The 20,736-nt window shown below is 38.1% G+C and overlaps 1 protein-coding gene across 1 annotated transcript in view; it reads left to right on the forward strand.

The window, feature by feature from the left end:
* Positions 1–410: 410 nt before the first annotated feature.
* The window catches only part of ptprja (protein tyrosine phosphatase receptor type Ja), a 30,162-nt gene continuing 9,836 nt past the window's right edge, over positions 411–20,736 (forward strand). Inside the window, exons 1-13 of the mRNA XM_027272909.1 lie at positions 411–636; positions 12,856–12,877; positions 12,982–13,164; positions 13,822–14,076; positions 15,169–15,423; positions 15,576–15,824; positions 16,914–17,174; positions 17,348–17,611; positions 17,767–18,036; positions 18,166–18,429; positions 19,163–19,426; positions 19,573–19,827; positions 20,331–20,585. Coding sequence (XP_027128710.1) covers positions 571–636; positions 12,856–12,877; positions 12,982–13,164; positions 13,822–14,076; positions 15,169–15,423; positions 15,576–15,824; positions 16,914–17,174; positions 17,348–17,611; positions 17,767–18,036; positions 18,166–18,429; positions 19,163–19,426; positions 19,573–19,827; positions 20,331–20,585 — 2,863 coding nt within the window. The 5' untranslated portion in view covers positions 411–570. The remainder of the gene's footprint in view (positions 637–12,855; positions 12,878–12,981; positions 13,165–13,821; positions 14,077–15,168; positions 15,424–15,575; positions 15,825–16,913; positions 17,175–17,347; positions 17,612–17,766; positions 18,037–18,165; positions 18,430–19,162; positions 19,427–19,572; positions 19,828–20,330; positions 20,586–20,736) is intronic.

Genomic DNA, 20,736 nt, shown 5'->3' on the forward strand with positions numbered 1-20,736 from the left:
GATCCCATCATTCCTCACTCTTTACTATTAGTGGCTACAAGTGTTTGCAACAGAGAAACCAGGACAGAAACTCAAGGGAAGTGTCCAAAAAACATTTCCCTTGGCAGCTCAGTGAAGGGACCCCACACTGACGGATTCCTCCGCTCTATGTGTCCAAGTTATGGGAAGAATGTGGGATGACTCCTTCTTCATTTCTGCATGAGCAGGCAGCCCCTTTTTCCTCACAGTCCACAGATCAAGCTGTTGAAGCTGTGACACAGCGGTGGTGATACTAAAGCAGAGAGAGAGAGAAAGAGTGGGGGTGAAGTGATGATGAGAGGAGTGGCGGACTTCACTAAAAAACTTCCCCGAATGACGCGCTTGGACTGCGCTCCTCCCCGTTAACACCGAGGAGAGAACAAAGTTTCCTTCTCTGACTTTTAAATCTCCTGATGAGGCGATAGTTTGTCGGAGCGAGTTAGGAGTGAGAGAAAAAAAGTCGCTGGTTTTTAGTCTTTTTTGAAGTTTGGACATGAAAGCACTCATCTAGTAGAAAAGTCACTTGAATTTTCCTCCGGATCGCACGGCATCATGAAGCCTTTGCTGCGCTTCAGTGTCTCTCTGTGGGCTCTGCTGGTCTTCAGCGCTGTGCTAAAGGTAAGAAGGCATCTCCATCCATGTAGAACATATTGAATTAAAGCAGGGGGTGTTGTTTTATTCATTGGATAATGTTTAGATGATAAAGGTCAGTCGCTATCACGCAGGTGTGCCTGCACCTGTTGCGCAGGTAGCTGCGCTCTCAGTGGTTTGGTGCAGCAGATTTAAGAGAAAAGTTTCATCCTGGTGTCAGCAAAGAGGGTTTGGTGGCTGATATGAATGTCATGGCTTACTGTAGGATGAATGACGTTCATTTGAGAGATTTAATTGGAATCAGGTTTATGTAGGGAAGTAATTAATATACCGACCTTCAGCTGGAGAGAGGTTTAACAATGGTTGGCTTATTTATTGAAAGACGTGGAGAGAATATATTAGCGCTGGACTTATTTATGGAGATTTTCTTCAGTGCCTCAATCTTTTGTAATGATTAAAGCAAGCACTTTAATGAGATCTTTTATATTTGGGATCTTTTTATTGGTCAATTATTTATTCAGGACAGCACAGGTCATTATCCAGTGACCTGAACTGTATAAAGCTTGCATAATAGAATATCCAGCAGACCCACCTGTCCTTGCCCCACTGGTCTTTCTGGAAGGAGAGAGAGAGAGAGAGGGTGAGAGAGGTTGAGAATGGCATGTGAGGATGTGTGTGGCCTGCACAAAGGGGTCAGGAATGGAATGAGGTGCAGCTCAGTGTCCCTGTCACTCCTGCAGCCACATCTAACACAGGACAACATTTTGTATACACAGTACACAAGGAGAGAGTGTCAGGAGCTCTGGTAATTTTGACTGTGATCAGTTGGGTGAACTACAATGAAAAAAAGTTTAGAAAGTTCAAATTTAAAGTTCTTTCTAATAATCAGAGGTCTTCCTGGTGCTGGCCAATTTTTGGCCACGTATGACAAAGCACTTTTTTTGTGTTGTTGTTATAGCGTAAGTGATTTACATCAGGAGGTCGCTTTAACAACTTTTTCTCTCCCACTACTGATACATGCAATTTCTTCCCCGCATTTAAAACCAGTACACATCATTTTGTGGAACAGGACAGACAAAGGAACAGTTTTTAATCGGTTCACATTGATAAAATCAATATTGACACCAATATTGATCTTGTCTAAATAAATGTTCTAGTAGTATTAGTAATGTGGAAGCTGTCCTCACTAGAAAAAAAGAGAGAGGGACAAAAACACTTTCTTTCGCTGGTCAAATTAAAATGGCCTCTTGCGGTCACTGTCATCGCTCTGAAGCAACAGCAGAAATGGTGTTTGATGGTTTCATGCCGCAAAACCTAAAAGGAAGGAGGTTTGGGAGGAAATTTATATATACAAAATGTGAATGTAAATGTGTGACTTTGTCACAACTGTGTCCTTCAACGTGACCACAATATTTGCCAGATGCACCTGACATGTCTATTAGAAGGAAGGTGCTAACAAACAACCATTTTTGTTTTTGTTTTTTTAGGTTAGAGGTGTTGCTAATCTATAATATCTAATATAGTAACCACAAAATGAAATTCTTAATTCTTTCTTGCAGTCAAATTCGGCACCAATAATAATACACTTCATGTCTTACGCCGGGCACACCTCATAGTGGAGATTTTTTTTTTCAAGTTTTAATTTATTTGTGTGTTTAGTGAAAAAAAAAGGTGAAGAATCAAGTGTCTTTCACTCCTGCAGTTGTTCAGATGAGTTTTCCTGTGCACATTGTCATGCTTTGCAAGACGAATGTGTTTTTTTAATTGGCCCATTCTACGTATAATCCTGTTTTGTTTTGCACTGGGATGCAACTATAAAATACATATGTAGTAGTTGTAGAATATCATCCCATTTAAAGGTTTTAAATTGATCTTATTGTATTTCATTGCAGTATTGACTTTGGAAATATTAATATTTGATGTAAGAAGATTATTTTGTCTTATTAGTTCTTAAATGTTATTATGTCACAGTGAAAGCTCAATGCCCAAAGGCATGGAAACTGTATTGTATCAACCAGGAAGTAAAGGTTTAATGGCATTTGAATGCATTCAACTTCTATGAAAAGTACACATGCTGAGCAGAGATGAACACACTGCACCCGATACACATGCAAATGTGAAGCTCCCACAAACACAGTTGGTTTTAATACTATAAAAAGAAAAGGTTGGATGTAACTAGAGTTTTAAACAGTATTTAATTTGTTTTACAACACATATTCATATGTTAATAAATGTTGTAAAGGTAAGAAAAAGAAACCTGTCTTGTTTGACTTTTAATTTCAGATTAGGCTGTTATAAGAAGTAATTTTCTCCCAATGTTGAGAGAGAAACCTGCTGCCCTTTCAGCATCTCGTCTTTTGAATGAGAGATTAGAGGCCTGGTCGTCTCCTTTGCGTCTTTTGGACTGAACTGAAATCTGTCCTCCAAGATATTTTAAAAGTGTGGTGACTGTATCTTAAACACATTTTAAACTGAGAAATGGAAAACAAAACCATGTTGAAGACTTTTGAAACTGTATTTCGTGGCCACAACAGAGAGAGATATTTGGAGATAGTGGTCAAATTTTGTTGATAGAGACCCACACAGCAAAGCAATGAAACCCGATTCAAGTGGATAAAGTTCAAAGAGAAAAAACGTGTTTGTTTTTTTTCTATTTTCCTTTATTGATTTTTCTGCTTTCCTCCTCCTTGTTATTTTTTCCACCCTTTCCTCGAAGCTTCATTACAGTTCTCTTATTCTTTTCTCCTCTCGCAGACTTTATGTGTTGACTGTGTTGACAGCATTGACGTGTCTGTCCTCGCAGCTCTCCTTTTAACATACTTTACTGGGTTTGAGGATCTGTCAAACACTGGCAGGGGAATGATAGGGTACACTAGTGTGCTGTGTTTCCTCCCGAGACTGAGGAAGTAATTGTTGTGCGTTACATCTTTGTGCTCCTCTCAGGTCAACAAGTCAGAGGTGATGAGTTGCAAATCATAACTGTGATAAGTGACACTTATAATTTACAATTCAGGTACAACAGCATGTCTTTGCTTTCAAAAACAGATTATGTGTTGTGTTGTTGTCATTATATGAATTATTTTCATATTCTCTCTCTCTAATCCGTCAGATGTTAGATTTAGTTTCTGTTAAAAAGCGATGTAAATTTAGAGACAACGTTTAGCTGAAACCACAAAGGAAGTTTTAGTATAAAAAGGAGAAATATAATGTTTCCCTTAAACAAATTATTTTGCATACTGACATTTTGTATGGAATATGTCGACTGTGCTACACGCACAGTCTTACACTTCTCCTTTTAAAATGTGATATTTCTGTAATTGTCAGAGATTGATAAGCTTGTCTGCACCATGACGCTTATACCTTTGACTCCCATCAGCTGATGATGCTATGATTGAACAGTAACAAGAAATAAAAACATTTGAATGTGTTGTAAAAGATGCCAGTGTTTGTTAAACACTGTACCTTATCATTTTTTACCACTCATCCATACCCAGTCTCACCAAGGACTGAATATAATCCTGGCATCCTTTTGTCACTCCAGCTGATCAAACAGATATAATACTACTGTAGAGACCTTACTGATGCTTTCTAAACAGCCCCACACGTCTTAAAAGTCTTCATGCAAACATACATTAAGACTACGCACACCCAAACAGGTGTTTTCATGTACAGTAATTTGGGATAATTAGACCCCTGCTCAGGTTGTAAATAGGTAGAGCTCTAGTTAAACAACTTGATTATGATTTCTGAAGAGGTATAGTTACGCAAAATAATTGTGCAGGTGGACAAAGGGAGTGTAGAGCCTTAAGCGTTAGGTGCAGTCAGCTGAAAATCCAGAGGTTCAGATTGTAGTTGTAGAGTTTTAGCCATGTTGTTCCTGACATGAATAAAGTCATTGCCAGATTTCCTAAGGTGAAAAAGCTTGTAGCACCTTCTATCCTCGACTGGATTTTATTATAATAGAGGTATAATTGTTGCTTTTTATAATACCATGATGACCTAGACATAATCGATGCTCCTCCCGCACTTTTCGACAGTTTACATGTTGTAATTTTCAGATTAAGATGAATGAATTCAGGATAGGTAGTGTGAAGGAACCACATGGTTCATTTATATTATACTACATTGAAATGATCTACATAATTTAATTAAATTGCTGTTTAATCACAAATTAAATATTATTCCATATATCTGTCCCTATGGGGGTCATTAAAGTTTGATGTTTAAGTATTTTGTGTTAAATTTATATTAAACACTAAATTAAACAGAACTGGTATATTAACATCTTAATGCATAATTCAGTTTTCAGTTCTGTCTTCTTTAGCGTTTCTGTCCTTTCTCTCAGCCACATTTCAGCACGTCTCCATTCAGTAGTTAGCATACTGTTTATTATTTTCTTGTATTGAGCAACTTTTCTGACCATCATACACAACACTGGAAATAAATTTGAAATGGGGATTAAAGGCCCGAAAGAAAAAACATAGTTTGTTAGGCGCAGCCTTGAGAGAGTGCGTGTAGAGTCACAGCTAGTTTGGCACTCACCCATTAATGACCCAGGAAAAGTACAACACTTTGCATGAGATTTTGTACGGAACATTTTATTTTTTCCATCTACTGTCTCTTTCTCTGTCTGCCTCACAACATGCAAAAATGAGAAAATGGTGACATTGCCATCAGTGGGGAACATCTTGTGACATTTTACAACACTTAGAGGAATTTGCCCGTCTGTGGCATCAGTCTTTCTGGTCTAACTGTGAGTCTGGTGTCTTGCACCACTGTAAAATGTTGCTGACGTGTGATGTGTATCCCCCCTCCAAAATGCACTCTTCTCACTGTATCCAAATTACAAAGCATAAGCGTCCTTGTGTCTCGCAGCTCATTATTGATTTAAAGTGCAAAAGTCACAAGTCAAGTCCTCCTTTGTGGAATGCTGCACTCTCCACCCACTCCCAACCAGTCTGTGTCAAGACGGTCCAGTTTCAAATTAACAACCCCAAACATGCTGCCGTCAACCAGGGGTTGCGACTGTAAGCATGTACAAGTTGAATTACAAAGAGTCACAGTTCCCCAGTCCATGTAAATGAGACACAGGCTCCTCTCTAGTTCTCAAAGGCCTTATTGTCAGCAGATAGCTATCATTTTACCAGTGGCCTCTGAGCGAGTTATGGTCAGGCATGGCTGCAGTTGGGATGAAAAATTATTATTTCACTTGGCTTTGGCTCTTTACTCACTCGCTAGCTCTAAGGATGGCAATGTAAAGGTACGTGTATAAAGGAATCTTAATCAACAAAGTTTCAAAGTGCCCCAGTGCCATTGTAAGCTCAGCTGTGATTCACACAGTATATGGTACTTCCTTATTAAAATCATATTATACCACAAAAGCCATATAAACATCATAAGATCAGTATAAACCAGGTTAATATTAACAATCTATAAACTGCTTATTACTTCCATCAAGGAGGTTATGCTTTAGTTGTGGTTTGATTTTTTTCATGAAACTTGGTGAAGCACGGGCCGAGAAAGAACCTGGGGGTTGGAGGGGCAACCTGGTAGCTAACCTGTTAGAGGATGTGCTCCATATACAAGGACCGTGGTTTGATTCTGACCTGTGGCCCTTTGCTGCATGTCATCCCCCCACTGTCTATCCCTACCTTCCTGTCACTATCACTAATAAAGGTAATAATTATAGACTGGAATAAACTGAACATACAACCTCTGATTCTGAGTCTCAGTCAGAATCAGGGGTCAAATGTCACAGGGGAATGGTGATATGTGTCCAGAGGTAAAATCATAATGAGCCATCAGTGGGTTGACATTACCTTCAGGATGACCCTGGTCATACTCTCAAAGGCCACATGGGGCATACATTGTTCTTCAGAGTCTCGATTTAAAAAGAGAACAGACATGTAAAGTTATAGTTACACCCTTTAATGCGGCACAAAGAAGCTAGTCACTAATATAGAGTAAAACATACAATATGCCTTTTTTGCTTTTGTCCTTCCCTTTCAGTTGGGCGCACATCACACGCTATGGTACGGTTTAACACGTTACAAATATCACATTGATCACGCTTCTAAGTTAAGTGTCATGGCCCAGCCCTCCGTGTCAAAACATTGGGTGTAGGTACATATGTGTTCATGCATATTTCCTCTTGCTGCATAGCCAAGCAGAATTACGAGGAAGCTCTAATGGCAAGTGCATTGTACTCAGATGGGTATCTACAGCCAACAGCTCAGCGCTCCGCACACTGCAGCACAGTCCCGGAGACAGTAAATACTACGTCACTCATTTCCATAGTCTCTGATGTGGCCCGTGATAGCAGCGGCAGAACTGTGGTGTGGGAGGCTGATATGTACCTGGAGACAAACACACTCACAGCTAAAGCCATCAGGTGCGGGGAGTTTTTGGAAGCAGAGGATATTTTTAAACATGGCTTTCGGCCTTATTTTTATGATTCATTCTCCTATAGTATTGCACAGGAGAACGATCATATTGAATTTACAATTTCTCACAGAAACACAGTCTCAAATGATATATGATATATTAAACAGAATACAAATGTATAAAACACAGATGGCTAAAGGGAAATTTTATTGTACATAGTTAATTTGTTTTCTCACTAACTTATAGGTTTAGTTATAATGTTGTTGGTCTGTCAGTCCTGCTAATCGATACCAGAACATTGAACACATGTGAATCAGGATTTAAATTTAAAATCTACAAATTTCAATGTAAAGTTCCCTACAAAACTCTCTCTGAAAAGGCCCAGTTTCAAGGATTTAGTGGCATCTAGTGGTGTATTTACTGATTGCAACCCCCTCGCATCATCCTCTCTTTCCTAACATGAAGGAAAAACAACAGTGCTATGTATGTGCACAATTTTATTTTTTATTTTTTAATACATAAATGAAAGGACCTGTCTATAGCCACTGTTTAGTTTGTCCATTCTAGCTTGTTGGAGAATCATGGCGGTTCAACAAGGCGGTTCAACATGGCAGACTCTGTAGACCCCTCTATAGATATAAAAGTCTAAGGTAACAAATGTTGCACTTTTGGACCTTTAAGTCTCCTGTTTTTTCCAATAGTGTGGATTTGTGTTCTCTTTATTTTATCTTTTATCTTCAGTTGCCATGTATCATGTATGTTTTTGACTATTTTCTATCTATGGTCCATGACCAATGAAAAGATGTTTTGTTAGATCATGTATGTAGGATAGATAGAAGGACGATAGCTTTGGATAAATAATAAGAACTTTAAAATCTTTGATTCAAGGAAAGGCTAATGCACACATTAAGTGACCATTAACCTGGTGTATACAAATTTTAATCCAAAATAGTGAAATAGCTTTGATTGGGCTGATGTGCTATGTGGAACCATGTAGTAAGTCAGTTGATAGTTTATCCACTGAGTTGGACATTAACAGAAGAGTCAAGGCTCAGAACCACACAGCACATTTCACAGCTGCCTTGATACAGTTCACTTATGACTGTTAGATAGATTTATATTTCTGCTGCTAAATGTGTTAACATTACTGTGTTTAAGGTTTATGTTTCGTTTTATAAGCTGACCCTTTAATTGCAGTACAGGTTCTTTAGTCGTGCTCTTTAATACATGACCAGTTGTGTTGATATTTACTTTTTTGTTACTATCAAATGTACTCCATTAAATTATTTCAGAAGTCAAACACTCAAATTGGCATAGCATAGTCCTTTAAGTGATGTTTTAGCATCAGTAATGCTCTACGATGGCTTTAAGTGAATCTAGATGAGTTTAAGAGAGAAAAGCATTGTTTTATTATTCAATGTCGTGTGGCCCTCATCTTCCTTTATTTGACCTTAATGAGCTGGAGGCATGAAGTACAGTACAACTTAAAAGTCATTTATGCTGTTTAAACATCTTATCAGTGGTCTCTGGGTGGGCTCAGGAAGTCATGTTAGAACAGAAACAATGAGTCGCTCATGAGCTATTGAGGGAGTAAACTAAATAGAGAACAAGCTACCAGTTCATTAGAGGCTGACAGAAGAAGGTGGGAAACACAACTTTTACAAGTCTCACCACAGTCTCATATGTGATGCTTACATCAGGAGATGGAACTTCTGAATTTTGAAGTGTTAAGATAGTAGAGTGTCTGGCTTTGTGCTTTTTAACCGTATATACAAACAAAGATAAAAACAAGACTAGTATATTGCAACATCTACTGACCACAAAACACATTTTCAATGTTTTATTTGACTTACTTTGACTTATTACTCAAAGTCAAGTCGACTTGAGAAAACAAGCATGTGTCACAGAGCCAGAAAAAGAACATTTCTCATGTTGCTATGTACGACAAACAAGATCAAGTCGATGGATGGATGTCAGCACACAAATGCTGTGAGAGGAATAATGCAAATTTCTCCATTTCTTCCTTGTGAACTGAGGGTGTTTTGTGTTGCCGATCATCAAAACACACACATACACAAACACACACACCCATAAATGTTTTAGTTTGAGTCAAATAACGTAATTTTGCAGAAATTACAGCCGTAGAGGAATCCACTTTCTCCACTCAGCAAGTCACCAAGGTCACCACCAGCAACTCCTCAACCTTATGCAGCTTTGCGTAATTCAAGGAGCAAAAAAAAAAAAAAAAGTATTGTGCATTTCTTTTCTTTTCTTTTTTTTATGTTTTTGTTCCAAGTTATCAGATTATGAGGAACTAAGGTTAAATGGGCTGATATTATGGAGGAAGGAACTTGGGTGTTATCAGGAGGTAGACTGTTAGGAATGAAAAGGAATCAGAGAGTGGCAGGCAGGCTGCCTTAAGGGTTGATGTAATGTTTATATAGTGGTCAGTACAGCCATTTCCTCCTCCTCCTCCTCCTGCAGACAGGCCCAGTCAAAGGGCACAGATACAGTACACAGGGCAAAAGGGTCATTGGAGTCCCAGCCAAGTATGTTTCACAGTGAGCATTAAATATTTTCCTTGAGTGGAAGATGGTAACAAGAAGTAACCCTGAAGAGTTTCATAGAGCTTTATCTTAAATGTTTGAGTTGTGTGTGACGACAAAATAATCTTTCTTTTAGTAGCTTTGATAGAAGAAGCAGCTACTTTTAGTAATTTTACACAAACGGCATCTTGTTAGAACAATCACATTAATGAATTTCGGAATCATCCAAGTGATATTAGGTCCTACAAAAGCTCAAGACTGAGACTAAAGCCGACAGTTAAAGCAGGAGGGAGGATGTACAAATGGGTGGAGCTGAATCCCAGTGGATCCTTTAAAAAAAATGACGTCCATTATTTGAACTCAAGTATTTCTAGAGCAGTATTTCCCAAATGGGACTTTAAGCTCGGGTTATTTCTGCTCTCTGAATCAGTGCCAAGGCATAATGGCCTGAGACGTTGTTTTGTTTATTTAGTCAGTAGAAAATAAGTGATACTTAGGAAGAGTGCCAAGAGAAATAATACATTTGAAAATCATTGCTCAGAGAACTCCCAGATCCCCAGAGGTCTGTTTGACATGAATTTTTGTATGAAGACATGAGATTGTGATAGTGTTAGGATCCAGCCTTCACAGTCTAGCATGTGACTTTTACCAGAGTCTGAAGAGGCTGCCAGATTTTGCTCAGAAACAGAAAGTGAGAAGTTTTATATCTGGAGCCAGCAACCACTGCTCTTGAGTTCAGAGTTGGTTTAGCTGCAGTGTGTTTGTGTACCACTAAATTAAAATGTCTTTCACTACACTGGTTCTTAAATAGAGCTTACTAAATATATACACTTACTGAATATTACAAAATGTATCTGTTGACAAGGTTCTTTCTTGACCCCGGTAACATCAGTTGTGAAAACATCACAAAGTCTTGTTGGTAGTGGTTTGAAACTTTCTTCATCTCAAAAGCTGAGGTTCAATGGTAAAAGTATCTGTTGTCGTGTAGTTAACTGGTTACCAAAAAAAAAAAAAAAAAAAAAAGAATCTGATCCAGTTTTAATTGAAACATTGACTCCATGACCAATAACTTTAATCAACCATTAACAATACAGATTCCAAGTAAATATAATTCAACAGACCATGTGAAAATAGAATGAGCCCTATAAGAAAGATTAAGATAAGATTCATTACTTTTTTGTAACTCACATGTAAAGTTTGTCAAATGTCACATATGCCCCTCTGGTTCTCACCCCACCAGTCCAGGCTTACTCGTCATGTAAAGATGGATTTGAGTAACTGCACTGTTCTGGTGTTCTGGGGCGGCTGTGGCTCGGAGGTTGTGCTGGTTGCCCACTAATTAAATGAACGTTGTTTTAAAGCATTGAATTCAGTCATCCTCAGTCTTTTCTCTTATTGAATGCTGTTGCATGCTTAGCTTTCAACAGTTTTATGCCTTAATGCAGATATAGATAGATCATTAATTGTTCATAAAAAGGGAGAGTTTTAACAGAAGTGGGTATTTTTGACTCATCTATCTGAACCCAACCCTAGACAATGTGAAAAGTGCTCTTTCACCACATTAAAATCTATGATGGGAAAGTATGGGTGAAGTGCCGTAAGTGAAAAATTGCCTTATCACACCCTGACAAGGCGTTTGTATGAAGCTCAGCCATGTTAACGCTGCTCAAACAGCGAAACTATAGCCATGCAGATATTTCTATATATATATCATGCTTCCTCATACTAGTCTGTTCTTACTGTTAAGATAATAAAATACAGGCATTCTTGAAGACTTTCAAGAAATAAATACTGACTTTTGTAAAAGATAAAAAAATAAATGTACACCATACTTGTACTGATGATAATGTGTCTCAGCACACCGTATATTATATAGTACTCACCGTCTCATCCACTATGTAAACATCCTTCATCATACTCTGAAAGAGTACTGACCCTTGGACCACCACATGCATCACTGTGTGGCACTGTTGTACTTCAGAAGAATAGTCCCAAAAGGACTGGAAGGAAGGGATGGGTCACTTATATCAATAGAAAAAGAAAAGGACGCCAGTCTCCAGGGACGGGTGTGTGAGAGGGGCTTTCTCGGTTTCCTGATTTGCTAAACCCCTTCTGTTCTATTCTATGTGTAAACATTTTATGACATTGTAAACTGAATGTTTGAAACCCTAGACTCTGTGTTTTCCAATATTTAATAGACAATATAATGAGTTAGTAAATAAGTAAATAAAAGATAATTGACAGTTTTACATAATCAACAATGAAAAAAAGTTTGTCATTTTTTTAATGATCCTTTTTGTGATACTATTAAACTGTATTGTAACACAAAGCAATGTTTCTAATATTAAGTCTATCGTCACTAATAAAAATTTAGTCTAACACAGTTGATTGTTTAGTCTTCACCTCCTCATACCTTCAGATATACTGTGGACAGAGGGAGTATTTGACCCATAATAATATTGTGTGTTATGTTCAGCCCAACACTGTTATATTACATTTCATTTTAAACCCATGATTGGATCTTGTTTGATACAGAACTGCTGTAAAGTCTATTCCGTAATGGTTTGGCGTTAATGAGTAACCCTATCTGTGATCTTTGCGGGGGAGAGAGTGATGCAGGTTTAAGCAATGATGCCATGTGTTTAATGTTTAGCTGTGCGGTAAACAGACTGAATGGCAACATGTTAGTGAGTGACTCTGGCCTGTTGAAATTTTGGCTAATAAGTAATGTGGAATCAGCAGCCTAATACCAGGATACAAATGATAACCACAGCAGAAATAGAGAGCTGGAGTTGAAGAAGTTGTATGTCCGCTTGTGTGAGCGTGTTATATTAGTGTTAGAACGGTTTAATCCTACGATGAGGCAGAGGGGTGTTTCAAAACAGCAGTTCCACACATAATGTTACCTGAGGGAATGTTCATACCCTGATAATGTTTGTAGTTGTTTTTACTAACTGGCACTCGAATATGATTTTTAATTAGTTACAAAAGGAACTTTATCCCATAATACTGAGCTTTTTTGTGTTTGTTGGCACCAATGAAACGGATGTGTCTTAATGACTAAACCAAAGTCTTACAATGACATAGGTTGGTGTTAATAAACGATACATATTAAACAGTAGTTTCACTGAATAATTTGAATTCAACAGGCTTGCACTAATCTGCATCAGTTGTTGATAAATTTATTGATGCCCTGTGATGTTGAAAAGCCGTCTGGATTTTCAAGGTGATGCTTGTGAAGCTATTTTAAACTCAATGCTGACCTCTGCTGGTGCAAAATGATTTACTTTGCTTTTCTCTGTTCTCGTCTCCACAGATCTGTGACAGTCGGTACACAGGTACAAGTTCTCACACAATGCCATATTTTGTGTTTTATATTGTTGTTAATTAAAAACTTTTTTTAAATCCTTGTGCACATTGTTGGTCTTCTTCTATCCCTCAGAATGCAACGGCACAACAACAACAAATACAACAACAACAACAGTCACACTCACATCTACACCAAACTGCAACTTATCCATCAGTGGAATCACCTATGATAACAGCTTGGCAACTCAATTGACTCCTGGAATAGTGTATGAGATCGTCTTTGTTTGTTTAAACTGCACCAAAAATCTCACAATGAGTAAGTCTGTTTACTTTGTTGAATCACTTCTATTCCAGATTTTAACCATGTCTACAACAATGACTCTGTATGTTTTTCCTGTACTGTATATTAAGTGCATTGTACTGCCAATTTTTTCTTCACTATCACTGAAATCACGTTTTCTTTTTTTTCTCAACTACACTCGACCAGAGGGAAATAGTTCTTTCTATGGAGTACAGAAGTCTAATGGCACTCTCGTTGTCATTGTGACTCAAACGACAATTACAAAGCTGACTGCTGGTGTCCATTATGACATAAATGTTACTGCAGTGCCAGCTGACAATTTTCCTTATCTCCTTTCCTTACCTTAATACATAAATAAGTATTTAAATGTATTTCATACTGTCAGGTAGCAGAAGGTTACTCAAGACACCTGTTGGAGAAGTCTGTGATTAATCAGATGTCACTATGAGAAAAATCCACATGTAGCATAAAGAGTCCGCTCATAGGAGAAGTTTTTGACTGCTGGTTTGAGCATCAGCTACAGTGATGCTGTTGTTGTACTGGACTATGGTGATAATAAGCTAGCTCTCCAGAGAATTTCATGGATTTAAAGTAGAGATGCATGGTGAAATGCTCTTAAAACATTTGTGAACTGACTGAATGTGTGTATTTAATATACTTTTTCCATCACAGGACCTGAAGTTGTCAGGAACCTCACTGTCACTGAAATCACAACATCGTCTCTGTCTCTAAACTGGACTCCACCTGAGGGATACAGCTCCTTCTATATAGTGAAGTGGTCCAATGGCACTTTCATTGACAATGTGACAGGAACACAGAAAACTATTTCTAACCTGACTCCTGGTGTCCATTATAACATAAGTGTTACCGCAGTCGCAGCTGACGGTCTTACTGATGGGCAAATCTCCAGTGTTTCTCAATACACAAGTAAGTCTTTCACTCTACTTCATACTGTCAGGTAGCAGAAGTTTACTCAAGACACCTGTTGGAGAAGTCTGTGATTAATCAGATGTCACTATGAGAAAAATCCACATGTAGCATAAAGAGTCCGCTCATAGGAGAAGTTTTTGACTGACTGACCAAAATGGCACATGTTACCCCGCTGCTCATCGAGCTCCAATGGCTACCATTTAGCAGCCCGCATTAATTTCCAATCCTTAATGCTTGCCTACTAAGTAGTCTCCTGTTCTGAACCCACTTCCTTGAATGTCCACATACAGGCATGTGTTACCTCCTGAACACAGCACTCCTCCATTGAACGACGCCTGGTTTGCCACCCGTACGCTTTGGGCAATTCAGACTTTTCTCATCTGTTGTTCCCTGTTAGTGGAACACGCTGCCAGTTCAAACCATAGCAGGGGCGTCCCTCTGGACCTTCAAAAAACTCCTGAAAGCCCAGCTCTTCAGAGAGTACCTCCTCTCCTAGCCTTAACAACAAGTGGACATGCTAGATCTATCCCGCTATTTGAGTTGTCATTTGATTCTATGCAAATTTTATTTATATTGAAGCATTAACATGTCCTTGTGGCACAGTACTTTGTTGTTTCTCTTTTTTGTAAGTCGCTTCAGATAAAAGCTTCAGCAAAATGAGTAAATGTGTGTATGTAATGTACTTTTTCCATCACAGGACCTGAAGTAGTCAGGAACCTCACTGTCACTGAAATCACAACATCGTCTCTGTCTCTGAGCTGGATTCAACCTGAGGGATACAGCTCCTTCTATATAGTGAAGTGGTCCAATGGCACTTTCATTGACAATGTGACAGGAACACAGAAAACTATTTCTAACCTGACTCCTGGTGTCCATTATAACATAAGTGTTACCGCAGTCGCAGCTGACGGTCTTACTGATGGGCAAATCGCCAAATACAACAAGTAAGTATTGTTACTGTTCATCAGCAAAAGTTTACTCAAGATACCTGTCCTGATCATGTTTTCTTACACCTTACATCTTCTTTTCCTCTCCTCTCCTCTCCTCTCCTCTCCTCTCCTCTCCCTCTCCCTCTCCTCTCCTCTCTAGGACCTGGTAATATTGATTCACATTCTGTGTACACAAACACTTCCTCCATCTTCCTGAACTGGACCCGACCATCTGGTGAGGTGTTCAAGTACTTGGTGGAGTGGAATAATGGTGGAGTGCTGATGCACATATACACAAATGATACTGCCACCGTGCTATCAGACTTGATCCCTGGTACTAAATACAACATCACAATCTTTGCTGTCAATGGAGATGATACAACAGGAGATCCTTACACATTCAGCTCAGTCACAAGTAAGCCCCACTTCAGATATTCAACATCCTCCTGATTAAAAAATTTATTAAATCATGTACAGTCATAAAAGTAAGTACACGTGAAAATGCTAGAGTTGTAACCAACATGCTGATTTTAATGCCTTGATCTTGCGTTTTCCTTGTGTTTGCAGAACCTGATGTAGTCAATAGTCTCAATATCACCAGCATCACAACAACATCTGTGTCTCTGGCCTGGACTGAACCAGTGGGCAATGCTACATCGTATAGAGTTCAGTGGACTCCAGGAGAAGGAGAAGCCTTCACTAATGCAACCTCTTTTACCATCAGTCATTTAATCCCCGGATATCAGTACAACATTTCAGTGGCTGCTGTTGCTGAAACTTCCACAGGAAAAGAATCCTCAAAAACTACCTTCACAAGTAGGTCCATACTTTGGATCCTCAATCTCTTTGTCTTTCAAGCTGTTAATGTTGCATTTAAAATTCCTCCGGTCCCCACATTTTCATTAAAAGTATTTCAATATCGACTGACTACAATGGAATTGTAAGTAGATATAATAACACGTTTTAAATATTTATTAATGCACAGTATTCAACAATTAAGATACATTTTATATTACTACAGTAATACTGTAGTTTCTTTTTTTATTATTATATTGTCATCATTATCTGTTCCTACACTCCCACAGGAGGAGTTTTGTTGTTGACACATTAATAAACACTTATATTTGAGGACTTAAAGCTGTAAACCTGTAATTGCATTTGGTCTGTGGGAAATAGTGTTTTTTTAAAAGGCAACTAAAACAGCATTAACAAACCAATAAGATGCACATAGAGCTGGAATAACTAGATGTTTAATTAGTTACCTGATCAACATAACATAATTTTGATAGTCACTTAATTGTTTTAATCATTCTGCAAGCAAAAATGCCAAAGATTCTCTTAACCCAGCTTCTCAAATTTCAGTATTTGCTGCTTTTTTTGTTTCATATGACTGCACACTAAATATATTCTGTTTGGACTATCAGACCTCATCACAGATTTTCCCAGATATTGTAATTTTTTTTTCTCCAATTTTCTCAAAACCAAACGGTTAATTGACGAATCTTGAAATAATCTGCAGATGAATTAATGAACTTAAAATAATTGTTACTTACAGGCCCAGATGTCCAAGCAATGTATGTAATGCTCTGTCTGGTGGTACCATTTTGAATCACCTTAATATTTTTTTCGAAGTATGGTGTATGATTTACTAATACATATTCATCAAATTGAAATATGATATTATGTTTTTAATTGATAAAATAAGCATTACAACATTATTATATATATACTATATTTCCTATAATTTTTTACAATTATTTTTTTATCCTTTGTGTGTGTGGTTGGAATTTGATCCTACATAAGAAAAATAACTTCCACACAATAAAATTAATCTTCCCCTGAAAATGTGGCACATCATAAATGAATATTGTTTTTTTAACCAACTTTTACTTCTTCATGGTATAGGTCCTGACCAACCTAAGGACATTATAAGTACAGCACCAGGAACTCGAGACCTGAACATCAGCTGGACTCTGCCTACAGGAAGGGTTGATTCCTATGTGGTGAACATCTCAAATGCAGATTTGGATTATTCTTACAGCCAAACAACCACAGTCAACATGGCCAACTTTACTTCTTTAAATCCTGGGAGAGTCTATGATATCACAGTGACCGCTGTGGCTGGAAGCTTCTATAATACGTCTGTCCAGACTTCACATGCAACTCGTAAGTTCAAAACTCTAAAGCGTAAATGATTTCATGAGTTTATTTTCAGAGTTTTTTTTTATTGTAGTTTATTTTGGTGCGTTTAAACCTTTTGACCAATCAGACATGACTAATCAGTATTAATAAGTAATAAATGTATCTGTGCATCAGTACCTTTTATTCATACCTCCTAGGTCCCATACCTCCTGCTTCCATCATTATCAGTCAGAGGACAAACTCTTCGCTGTCTCTGAATTGGCCGATTCCCCATTTGATGGCGGGTGCTCCAAACATCACCTACTATATCACCTACCAGGTGGAGGGTGGCGAAGTACAAAGTATCGTCAATAACACATTACTGTCCTCGCTTTCCTCTGGAACACGCTACAATATAAGTTTAGTGACAGGTGGACCTCAAAATTTAAAGAGCACGGCTGTCTATAATTCCACTTTTACTCGTAAGTAAAAAGAAACCAAAGGATGTATGCTCAAATTAATTTAGCACCTAAAAACAGTGTACAGCATGAATTATACATATGTTAAATGTGATCTAATTATTTTCTTATTCAGTTCCTTTTTAATTAACATTTTCCTTCATTTGTCATTTTTCTAGAGCCAAACCCCGTGTTGAACCTCGTAGCCAGCCCTAAATCCACCACCTCAGTAGAATTGAAGTGGTCATACCCGCACGAAGTCAAGTCATATTACAAATACCGTATACATGTGTTCAACACAACGGCCACCTTTGACAGCACTGAAATTGACAGCACTAATGAAACTGTAATTGGAAACCTTGAGCCAGGAACTAGATACAGTATCAAAGTCACAACAATAGTATCAGAAGGAATCGAATCCACGGAGGAAGAGACATCCAGTTACACAAGTAAGGCCTTAAACACATTCAAATTGCTGATGCATTAAGAGATTATCTACCATCAGAACTTCTAAACAGCATAAACATTTCACACATACATCTGGTTTTTGGTCTTACAAAACCCTGTATTTGTTACAGTGCCCAAAGCAGTGACCAACCTCATCGCAGAGTTTGTGAACACAACGGCCATCAAGCTGACGTGGCTCAGACAGAGCGATCATAAGCCTTCCTACTCCTATGAGGTGATAGCACTCTTGGGTGCCACGATGGTTAAGAATGGATCAACTGAGAATGAGACTTATACCTTTTCCATGCTGAGCCCTGGAACACTGTACACTTTTAAAGTGTTTACAGTTGTGGAAGAGGTCAAGTCCACAGTGGAAAGCACAGAGAATTACACAAGTATGTCTTCTGAAATGTGTTTTTATATTGATGCATTTTCCCTGGCTAAAAAGATAATTATTCCTAATGGAAATTGCAATCAGTAGCTCTATCCAATGACTATCAAAACTCAGTTATGTATTGATGATTACTATAAAGGGGTACTCAAGTACATTAATAGTTTCATAGAGTTAGGGGATTTGTGAGAGACCAAAAAAAAAGGAAACAAAATCAAATGCAAGCAGGATGATATGATAGCTTTTAGCCTCTTTATTCTTTATTTGGGTCCTCACTAGCTTCCACAAAAGTGGTCATCGTGGTCGTGGTCTTCCTGGGGTTCACACAAGAACAACGACAATAATAAGACAGCAATTTAAAATCGTTTAGTATGAATGAGACAAGAAACTGCACTATAAGCCAGATATAAATAAGTGAAATGACTGTAGACGTGAAACAATAAGTAGAATACAAAAGAAAAAAGACACCAATACATCAAAAACTCAAAATAAAGTAAAAGAATGTTATCAAATGTTGTGGGCTGCTTTGGTCCATAATGCCAGGGCCGATTTTTTGTCCCAGTCCGCCCATGCCCAGAAGTAATTCAGTCAAATTGATTTTGGTCATAATACACTTAAATCCTGATTGCATTTGGAATACATAACTGTGTTAAAATTATTCTGTTATGACCCAACCATGTATATTTATTCAAGTTAATATGATCTGTGTAAATATATGTGACTTTTTATTTCTACAGAGCCTGAAGCAGTTTCTAACATCACAGTCATAGGAAGCACAACAAACCTATCGGTGCATTGGAGACCTCCACCTGGAAAGGTGGCCTTCTACACTGTCCTGGTGTACAGGGACAGTCAGTTGGTGAAAAACAGCACAGATCTGAGCAACAATACTGAGAACAAACTGTTTCTGGGCCTGATGCCAGCAGTACGTTACTGTGTGATGGTGGTCACCAAAAGTGGACCTTTGGAGACTAACAGTTTACTTGTTTGCAATGCAACATGTGAGTTACACAGAATTCATGACTTATAAACCTGTGCATGCTATGTTCTGCATGTATTTTGACCAATATTCTTTTTTTTTAGAAATGCCTTTATTGTTTGAATTAATCACTAATGAAACAGTATTTCTTCTCCTGTTCCTGTTCAGTTCCTAATCCTCCTGGTGCCATCATGGTGGACTCTCAGACTGTGGACTCCATCAACTTTACCTGGCCCTTACCAGAGGGCATGGACCATAATCAGTACAACTTCAGCGTGTCCACCATTAATGACTCTTTTCTGACTGAAAACAACTGGTTCCTGCTAGACAATCTCCAATCTGGAACCCCCTACAGTATCACTGTTGTTACTGTCAGCCTGCAGAACTATGAAAGCACAGCAGTGACAACAGAAACCTACACCCGTGAGTGTAATTAAAATGCACCCGATCACCCCAGACTGATAACTGCCACTATACCACTACCACCAAATGTGGTGTTTAAGTTTTCTTGTTCTGGTTCATTATTACTATATTGTGATGTAGTGACATAAAAAAAATGTTTAAAAAAACAACAACAAAAAAAAACTGCATATTTACACAATATTTCTCAATTGCTTGAGTTGAGTTTTTAGTTTTATGATTAACTATTTTATTCTTAGTTTTATTAACGATAATAACCTTCAGATTCTGATATGTATAGTGATATTATTCAACTGCCTTATGAGCCAGATGTTTGGGTTTTATTATAGACGCACTACATGACATGATATGTACAGAATTGCAACAAATTGACTTCTAACTGCTTATTTGTAAAAACTGTTATGCCTGTGTAGCAAACCACAGATGCTATTTATATTATTTTGCCCAAATCTGACCACATACCTGTTCCATATATCCACTGTATCTCATCTGTCTCATTTTCAAAGGACCTTATCCTGTAACCAAGCTGAAAGAGACAAAAATCACCACAGATGCAGTGACTTTGGTGTGGGAGCAGCCGGAGAGAAAACCTCACTACTCTTATTTAGTGCAGACATCCAACAGCTCGATTTCCAATAGTGTCTCGGTCACCATGAGCAACATCACTGGACTTAACTCCGGGACCAACTACAGCTTCACTGTCATTACACGTACAGCAGATGGCACTCAGTCAGCTCCTGTGACCGTGTCCTACTTTACACGTATGTACAATATATATCCTGTCCAAGAAAAACTAAATGTGCAAAGCAGCCAAATAATAATAACAAATAAATAATATAATAACAATTACACAATTACAGTTTATCAGTATATTTTAAGTTAAAGCTGTCTTATCAACCTTTGAACTGACTT

The sequence above is a fragment of the Larimichthys crocea genome, chromosome XXI (assembly GCF_000972845.2).
Source record: "Larimichthys crocea isolate SSNF chromosome XXI, L_crocea_2.0, whole genome shotgun sequence".
Lineage (NCBI taxonomy): Eukaryota > Metazoa > Chordata > Actinopteri > Sciaenidae > Larimichthys > Larimichthys crocea.